Source organism: Brassica oleracea, chromosome C2 (genome assembly GCF_000695525.1).
Source record: "Brassica oleracea var. oleracea cultivar TO1000 chromosome C2, BOL, whole genome shotgun sequence".
NCBI classification, from domain to species: Eukaryota; Viridiplantae; Streptophyta; class Magnoliopsida; order Brassicales; family Brassicaceae; genus Brassica; species Brassica oleracea.
In genome coordinates, this window is record NC_027749.1 from 45,368,103 (window position 1) to 45,378,212 (window position 10,110).

A 10,110-nucleotide genomic window follows, 5' to 3' on the forward strand; every position below is an offset into this window, starting at 1 on the left:
AATCTGAGCAAACGAACCAAACGAAAGTACGTTAGGGTTTCAAAGAATAACAACACCACGTGTCGAGGAAAGACCAGATCTGACTTGTCTGATGATCGGGAACCAACTGGAGTCGTGACACTTCAACTCATGCCGGAAAAATCTGATCTTACAAGCGACTGCACGCCGTCAGATCCGTTGGTGAAAACGATAACCGGAGAGGAAACACGAGAAACCAACACGTGGACCATGTTAACTGCGGCGCCACGGCGGAGGTGATTCCGTAACTTTTATTTAGGAAAATAATTAAGACTATTCTTTTGTACGCTACTAATCAATTTGATAGTTAGTTTAATAAAAATATAATATATATTTATATGGACCAACTTATTTTTCTAAAGATTCTAAGAATCATCCTAATCATGACACGTGACACGAAAAAATGTTGTAATGCTCCAGAATTAATATATACTAGATCTCCGCGCAACCGCGCGGATTTTTGTTTTCATTTATTTTATATAAACATTTTGTTTTCAATTCTAAATTGGTATATATTATAATATATATGTGTCTATCAATTTATAAAATATAATAAGTTTACGTTATATTTTTTTCATTGAATAGATTGTTTCAAACTTTCACATGTATTTGTATTTTCTTCTATATATATTTTTGGATTATTATTTCATTATTAAAATCGTAACTATATATATAATTATTAGTAAAATATTGTTTTATTGTCATATTCAAAAATATTGTAACATTTCATAAATTTTGAATGTTTTTAAAAAATTAAAGTTTTCGTTTCATAGATTTATATTATCGAGTAAATAATTAAACATTTAGTTTTTGCTTAATTTTAAAAATAAACTATATAGTTTAAAATTTGTTTTCATTGGTTTAAGGTAATAAAGATTAATCATTGTTAGATAATATGATTTTTGTTATTTAAAAAAAAATCTTTATAATTTTAAAAGTTAACATCGATAAATATTTATATAATTAACATATGGAGGTAAAGTATTACAATATTAAATTATATCTATTTAATTTATACTATCTATAAATCCAATGGATCATCTATTGTTTAAATCCAATTATTGATAGCCCAATAAAAATTTCTGGTAGACCCAAAATTTAAATGTAACATGACTTTCTAGGAATATGTCCATTAGGTCCATTTTAAAAAAAAATCACACATGAATCAAGGTTGTGACTTCTGTTTTAATATATAAGACTAGATCTCGATCCGCGCAACCGCGCGAGTTTTTGTTTTTATTTATCTATATATAAATATTTTATTTTTAATTCTAAATTGGTATATATTATAATATATATGTGTCTATCAATTTTTAAAACATAATAAGTTTACTGTATATTTTTTTCATTGAATAAATTGTTTCAAACTTTCACATGTATTTGTATCTTCTTATCTATATATATATTTTCGGATTATTATTTCATTATTAAAATCATAACTATATATATAAAGATTAGTAAAATATTGTTTTATTGTCATATTCAAAGATATTGTAACATTTCACAAATTTAGAAAATTTTTAAAAATTAAACTTTTCGCTTCATAGATTTATATTATCGAGTAAATAATTAAACATTTAGTTTTTGTTTAATTTTGAAAATAAAATATATAGTTAAAAATTTGTTTTCATTGGTTTAAGGTAATAAAGATTAATCATTGTTAGATAATATGATTTTTGTTATTTAAAAAATTATCTTTATAATTTTAAAAGTTAACATCGACAAATATTTAAATATTTAGCATATAGAGGTATAGTATTACAACGTTAAATTATATCTATTTAATTTAACCTATCTATAAATCCAATGGATCATCTATTATTTAAATCCAATTATTGATAGTCCAATAAAAATTTCTGGTAGGTCAAAAATTTAAATGATAAGATTAGATATTAAATGTAACATGAGTTTTTAGGAATATGTCCATTAGGTCTATTTTTTAAAAAAATCACAAATGAATCAATGTTATGACTTCTGTTTTAATATATAAGAGTTTTTAGGAATATGCTTTTTAGGTTCATTTTAAAAAAAAATCACACATGAATCAAGGTTATGACTTATGTTTTAATATATAAGATGTGATTTATTTTGAAAATATTATCCACCTTTTATTATTCAAGTGAAATATATTTATTAATCATGTTTTATTTTGTTTCCTAAAACACTGCACACAATCTACAAACACTTATATAACATTAATTACATTACAGTTCATCATCAACAAATTTTGTTAAATGATATTTCTGCCATTCCGTTGAAGTTCAAATTTTATACTTTTTTTGTTTTTCTATAAACTTTTGTTAAATACATGAAAAAATTAGTAAATCTTATCTCTGAAAAAAATATTTTTTTATGTTGTCAGCTATCCATATCACTAGATCAAACTCTAATAAGAGTATTAAAAATATATTATCCGGATGTATGCATAGATTAGAGTTTTTTCCTCTTCCAGAAAAACATGGACTATATATCAAGAACCAAAAGGATTTTTTAAAATCATATAACGAGGTATCTAATCTATTAAAACAGAGTCATATTTAAATTCTACCAAGACATATTTATTTTTGAACCTATTCAACACGTTATGACTAAATGTGCACACACGCTTTTCATATAATTTTAAAATAATATATTTTTGTATCAATCTAATAATCCTTAAAATAGATAGTAACATTTACTCATATCATTCGATTATTCTTTTATCATCAAAACAGTACTTTTGTTATTTCTTTGATTATTTGGAATTGAATTTTTGAAATCAGTAAACCCTAATTTCAATTCCTGGGTTGTGTACTGCAAGGGAAGAAGATGACAAGAGACGAGAATCTATCTGACATCAAAATTCAATGGCATCTAAGGTTATAGTTTCCACAATCACACAGCGATGTTTCCTGTCATCACCACCTGTCTACCGCCGCTGCTTCTGCTAACTCTACGTTGAATTTATACGCAGATGAATCGGGATCGTGATGAAAGGAGTTCGATTTCAGGTAGACCTCTTTATCTGGATATGAAATCGACGCGATGAAGGCGTTTTCTATGGTAGTGATGGATGGTTTCAGTCAAATTTGAGATGATACATAAATATTTTATAGATGCAAACGTTTGCTAATATTTGTGTGAGAAAACAGTAGAAAATTGACGAATTTGGGTTTCGTGAATGACTGGTATTGAGTTGGATTGTGAGGGTTTTGTGGAGCAGTGGAGATGATAATGCATATTAAAATAGGGAGACTGCTTTTCTGAACGAAAAAGCTGTTCTCTTTCAGAATGTAAGAAACTATGTTGCCAAGCATATTCTGCAATTAGGTCCCTCACTTACTGGTTTCTGCTATTATCAGCAGATTTAAAATATCATTCTCATGTTTGAAGGTTTTACTCTCTGCATTTTCCAAATTGAGTCATGTAGGGAAGTTATTGAAAGTCATACATATACTAGGCTTGATACAAATGAAAGACAACTGCACATCCTACCGTCATACATCACTCTCACAAGAGTCAAACCTTACAGATTTGGAATAATTCATCCTATCCCACCCTGAAGATAATCCACTCTTTCTGGTCTACATGGATAGGTACTTTTGTGATGCTATATTTTATTGCCTGAACATTGAAGATATTAAAACTTTGTTTCTCATTCCAATACGTTACCATAACTTCTCGTGGGATAGATTTCACTGGTGTTGATCATGTGGTGTTGTTTAATTTTCAATGTCATCCGAGTGAATACGTAAGAGGTGTTGGACGAACAGCAAGAGGTGTTAGAGGAGTAGCGTTAACAGAGTTCTAATGAGCCATTTGAACCTTAAGTATAATTTTATGTATTCGTCGAAAAAGTATAAAACTAGGCCAATTTAAAACAAATACTATCATTTATTAAAATATAAAGCTATGCACGTATAAAAATCGTCCACGCGTATGCGCTGTGCTCAGTCAAACCATATTTATACGATATAATTACTAAATATATTGTTTAAAATTTTGGAGTACCTTTGTTTGTTTCCCCTCTCAATAAACCCAGCAATTTCAGATGTGTTAATCTTTGGTTTTCCCATCAAATGCACATAAACGTTGTTGAGATATGCACTGTCTATCGACTATGAAGCCATCAAGGTGCACGAGCCTCAAAATTACAGACGTTAAGGTGATATCTTCTCATTTTGGTTAATTTTACTTTTGAATTTACATCTTGATTTACCCTGAATATTAGGTTTGTTTGGTTCAAAAAATGATAGTAGCCGTAAAATTCTCCTAAAAATAATTGCAAGTAAAGTAACTCAGAAATTCTAAACATAAATAATTTAAAATTCCTCTATAATATTACAAGATACACTATAAATATATAATTAGATAAGCAATTAATTTATAACAAGACACATGAAGACAACTCTTACCTACCAATTATGGTTTAAGATCCATGAAGATCATCCATTTTTAATTTTATCAACAACATATAACAATCAAATTTTAAACAATGCAGCATTGATAGATGTAATTTTTATATGAATAAAATTTATAAATGTAGAAAACAAAACTTAAATGAGAATCAATATAGAAAATTCCATATCTCTATTCATATCCATGCGTTCCAAATTGAACTCGAAATTTTATCAGGTTTATAAAATTGTTATTTGAACCACACAAAAAAATCAAAATAATTAAATCCAAATAAAACTCAACCGAAAACTAAAACACACAACCAAACCAGAAGCAAACCGAAAATCAAAAAATACAATTTGGATGTAAACCTAAGTTTATAAGATATCATCAAGTCATATAATTTTAATTTAAAAACATAAATATAAATATAAATATAAATATGAACAATCCTGCACATCCGCGCGAGTCAGAATCTAGTATATATTAATATGGGCTTATTTGTCGCCCAATTAATACGGGCTTAACCTATATTTTTATGTTTCTAACCCAACCGAGTTCCATTTTCACATGTGGCTGAAATGTATGAAATATTTTTTTTTGTCAGCAACATAAGCAGATTCATGATGATTCTACAAACCACACCGGTAGCTCCGCATCCATATGAACGACAAACGACGGTTGTTTCCTCCACTGCGTGCGAGACTGTCCGCCTTTGAGTTCTGCATATGTGGTATATGAATGATCTCTGAGCTGTTGAAACTTCTTTTCAAAAATGTTATGTCTTCCAAGTAGCTTGCAAAGGCTGGCCACTCCTCTGGTTTCGAAATCATCTTCACCAACTGAGAACAATCCGTTGCAAATGTAATTGAAAACTTTCTGAGATTCCTCATACATTCCATTGCCTATATAAGAGCCTCTATCTCCGAGTGTAGTGGCGACTGACTCGCTCTTGTATAAAATATTTTAAACGCACTCTTTTAACATTTCGGATAATTTGGCTAGTGTTATTATTTAAGACAACATCAAATACAAGCTAGAAATTTTATAAATTAATAAACATAAATAAATCAATAAATTTCGTCGGTTCTGAATTAGAGTGATTACAAATATTATACAAAACGATAAAATAATAAGATAATAATTTTTTTAAAAACTGTATGCATATATATAGTCTCATTAAAATCATAAATTAATAATTTACATATATACAATTTATATAAGTACACTTATATTATTAGTTTAAGTTGTGCCAGTTTTCCGCTGCTCTTCGTACTTCACATTTAAATTTATTTCTTTCTTTTTTGCTGTGGCACAATGGCCTAGTAGTTCCTCTTATTAGACTATCAACAATGGCAGTAAAGATTCAACACCCTAATTTACGTTTTTTACAATCCACATCAGTTTTCTTTTTCCACCTATTAATGCAACATTTATATAAATTTTCTCTACAATAACACTTTATCCCACTATTTTACATACTTATATATATTTATATACCAAAAATATTAAAATGTAATTCAATTAAAATATCTAATAATTACAAATCTTTTTAAAACAAAATATTTATTTTTATATTTTTGAATAGTGAACAAATATAAAAATAATTATTCTTGAAATATGTTTTATAAAAATATTAGTTTTTAGTGTCCAAATAAAATAAAACGAACCTCTATTTATAGAGATTTTAAAATAATAAATCTATTCTATTAAATTAGGAACATGACCAATTGATATAGGTTTAGTCCAATTATTTACAGCCCACATATCATTACTATTATTTACGATGTAATTTTTCCCAACGGAGCTCTCACGTTAAAAGTAAGAGCGGTTAATATCGATTATACCTTTAATTAAATAAATATATATATTATCTAAAATAAAAACGATTTTTTTTTTTGTAATATAAGTGATTAATATTAATAATAATAAGAATTATCCAAAGTCTAAAAAATATATTTTAAAATAAAAGATAATTATTTTAAAATAAAAGATAGTTCCTATATATATATAAGATAAGATAAGATAAAAATAAGTGATTTCTAAGATTTATCTAATAATGTTGAATATAGTATACACTTTTTTTTTCAAAAAGTTATAATTAGTAAGAGTTTTCAAAAAAAAAAAAATTATCATTATAACAGCTTATTTAGTAATGTATGTATTAATAAGTAATTATAAAATGATTATGCCCGCAAGTGCGGGTGAAACACCTAGTTTACTATATATACTTATCATGATATTTAGAAAATTTAATTAATAAATAGATATTAAAAGTTAATATGAACAATATCTACCGATAATATTATCATAATCTTATATTTGGTTTATGATTTGAATGACTAATATTATAGCCAGTTTCTCTGTTTCTTATTTAAAATATCGATGTATATAATTATTTGAGAAGTGAATTTACTTATTTTTCATATTCTTTACGATTTTAGGATAAATCATTAGTTTAAGTATTATTATTATTTAAATTTATTTTAATTTTATTATATATATATATAATGATATTTAAGATAATTAATAAACATTAACCTATTCTATACTGTTATTTAAAAAAAAAAATTTAATATGATTAGATAGAGACTTGGTAACTAAGTTTGTTAAAGGAATGAGTTTGAAGTCTTATTTGAAAATTTTAACTGTGGGATACCCAATTCTCCTCTAATAAAACATATCATTCTTAATAAATATTTTTAAAAAAAAGTGTATTTGCAGGTGCATGATTGAAAGTATTTATCTATATGGGTGTGAAGTGATGACGCTTCAACAAGCTGAGACTTGGCTTTGTATACATTCTTGAATGAATAGCACACATAGTTTATAATAGTGTTGAGTAAACAATTAGAATAATGTGAAAACACATTTGTGTACTATTTTCATGTGTCCCAAATGGGTCGAGAGATTCTGATTTTTGTGTAATACATTAAAATGAAAATTCAATTCTTAGAACATTTTCATTTATGTATGAGTTTGATATATGTGTTAATTATTCATTGAATATGAAACTGCACTTAAATGGAGAGGATTGTTAGAAATTTAAGTGAATTTTTGCAACCATTTAAGTTATGTATTGCAATTTTTATAGATGAATAATTGCACCTGCCTGTGATAGTAACTATTAATGATAAATTGTTGCAATTTTTGGTGATAAACCATTGCACCTGCAGTAACTATTAATGATAAATTGTTGCAATTTTTGGTGATAAACCGTTGCAACCTTGATGACTAAAATCATTGGTGATTAATCATTGTAACTTTTGGCTAACCCTTGCAACTGTTAGTGAAACAATTGTAACTTTTGTGTTAATAGTTGTAACTCTTGGTTAACAATTGTAATTGTTAACCAAGAGTAATCACCCGTTTCATTCAAACCAACACTATTGATACTAACTATTACAGCCCTTAGTACCATGTATAAAGAATTGTGGGCCTTGGCAAATCTTAACTTGAATAACAACAAGAAATCAAAAACTAATCGTTAGAAAAAGAAAGTTATTCATTGTTCAAAATTATCAAATATCTTTAAAAAAACACATATAAACTTATTTGTTATTCTTATATTTTAGCGTAGAATAAAAATGAAAATTTAATTGTCTTATCGTACAAAAAGATGAGTGTAACTCAATGCTATTAGTTTACACACATTCAGATTACAGACCCAAATATATATAATTAGTATTTTTAAAATTGTAATTAAAATTAGTGTCGTTTCTTCCGCGAAGTGTAGAGCTTCACATCCAACAGCTATAGCTTTTAAAACCAAAATCACTATAACCACAATTCTAAAGTTAGAGCTAAAGTCAAAGTTATTACCGATCGGAGCCAATGATAACTAGAATGAAGAAAATGTGATCAAAGAAGAATGCTACTTGATGTTCTTCAACTATTACTCGAAAACTTAACATTTATACCCAAAAAAACTATTATCTGAAAATGGGGTGTTCTTTAACTACATCCGAAAGATATATACTTGATATTCAAGTAGAACTTGCAGATCAGGGACAGCGACAGCTGACGGTTTTTTGTCACTCTTAGCTTATTATCATCATCAAAAAAAAAAATTAAAAATGCCATTAGCAAGATAAAATACAATTTAAGCCTTTTTTCAAAAAAAAAAGAAGATAAAAAATATATATATATATATGTATAGAGAGAGCTTTTAGTCTACAATTTGGAGATCATTTTGAGTGGGTCCGATACATTTTTGGCGTGACCAGGGGTAGGAAGATTACAGAGGAGTGTGACTCTAGAGGAAGATATTAAGGTTTTGTTCTCCGAATCTTTTCTTGACTTCCAAAGCTTGACTTCCCAAACCTGAATGGTTTTGCCTGAGCTTACAGGAGATGCTTCGGCGAATACAGTGTCTCCAAGATCGGCAGTCTTTAAGTGGTTGATCGAGAGTTGAATTCCAGCGACCCTTTTGAGATCAGTAGCCATGTAAGCTCCTATACTTGCTAAAGACTCAGCGATCAAAGCAGATACACCACCGTGTAACACCTTGAAAGGCTTTTGAGAAAGCCAAAAAAAAAAAAGGAAATTTCTCAGAATTTTGTGTGGGAAACAAAAGGGTTGATTATCAAACTGAAGAGGAAGAAGAAAGGCGAACAAAGAACCTGACAGCAGATTTGAGAAACGGGAAGACGACCAGTGACACGTGTTGTAGATAATTCATCGATCTCGAAGCCTAAGATGTGAAGCGGAAGGGCTAAAGCTTTGGTTTTGGACGATTCAGAATCCATTTGTGCGATCTGTGGTGGGGTTAGGTAGGTGTGTGTGTCTTCTTAGGAGTTTGATAATAACAGAGGCTGGGACAAAGTGGGTAGGATAGGTTGAATTGTCTTGTTGGTCGAATATTTTTGAAACTGAGAGTGATAGCGGGGGCCCACTCCCCTCTGGTCCAAGTGTCAAAAGCCGATAGGCTTTCTTATCAGTTGGAATCTTTTTTTTTTGGGTCGAATGTGGGACTTGAGCCCTTCTAATGGGCTAGAGTCAATTAAGGCCCGTTTGTGGCACATAATAAACTTATTTATTATATTATTATATTGAATTTGTTTATTTATCATATTCTACTTGATTTTAGGATAAATTATTCGTTTAGTTATATTATTTTTAAGTTTTATTTTAATTTATTATATATTTAATGATATTTAAGATAATTAACAAACATTAATTAATCTATTCTACCGATATATATATATATATAGTATTTTAAAATTATATATCTATATATATATATACTATTATTTGCGAAGTGATTTTTCGTAACAGAGCTCTCACGTTAAAAATAAGAGCGGTTAATATCGTTTATACCCTTAATTAATTAAATACCAGATTTTAAAAATAACTACTACTTCTTAACAAAACCAGAATCCTTGTTTTCTTGGCTTTTCACCAATGCACGTGAGTTTATTTTTTCTTTTGTTAAAATTAATGCATTAATATAGCGAAACAATCTCTATATAAATTAAACGGTTCAAACATTAGTTATTCTAACTTTGTAGTTGAAAACAAATAATGTATCTGACATCTAAAATCTAATTAAGAAAAATATATTTATTTTTATCAAATTTTGAAGCTTTGTTTAGGTAAATTATTTAATAATGTTTTGACTAATATTTTACCATAGACAATTGTAGAAAATATAACTAAAGTTGTTATAAAGTTATACGTACTATATATTTATTGCACTATAAATTAAATTTTTAT

General features: G+C 27.7%; 1 protein-coding gene across 1 annotated transcript; it reads right to left on the reverse strand.

Annotated features, from left to right (window-relative positions):
• Positions 1-8,522: 8,522 nt before the first annotated feature.
• LOC106325619 (1,4-dihydroxy-2-naphthoyl-CoA thioesterase 1-like) lies at positions 8,523-9,173 on the reverse strand. The gene is made up of 2 exons (XM_013763664.1): positions 9,018-9,173; positions 8,523-8,910 (listed from the first exon to the last, which is right to left on the reverse strand). The coding sequence occupies exons 1-2, from the start codon at positions 9,141-9,143 to the stop codon at positions 8,569-8,571; spliced, it is 468 nt and encodes a 155-aa protein (XP_013619118.1). The 5' UTR covers positions 9,144-9,173; the 3' UTR covers positions 8,523-8,568.
• Positions 9,174-10,110: the final 937 nt, after the last annotated feature.

What these genes read in the sequence shown, in the direction of transcription:
- LOC106325619 (XM_013763664.1), bottom strand. Translation starts at nt 9,143, where the DNA reads ATGGATTCTGAATCGTCCAAAACCAAAGCTTTAGCCCTTCCGCTTCAC. An exon ending in TTTCTCAAATCTGCTGTCAG is followed by an intron (nt 8,911 to 9,017) that starts GTTCTTTGTTCG and finishes CTTTCTCAAAAG; the next exon opens with CCTTTCAAGGTGTTACACGG.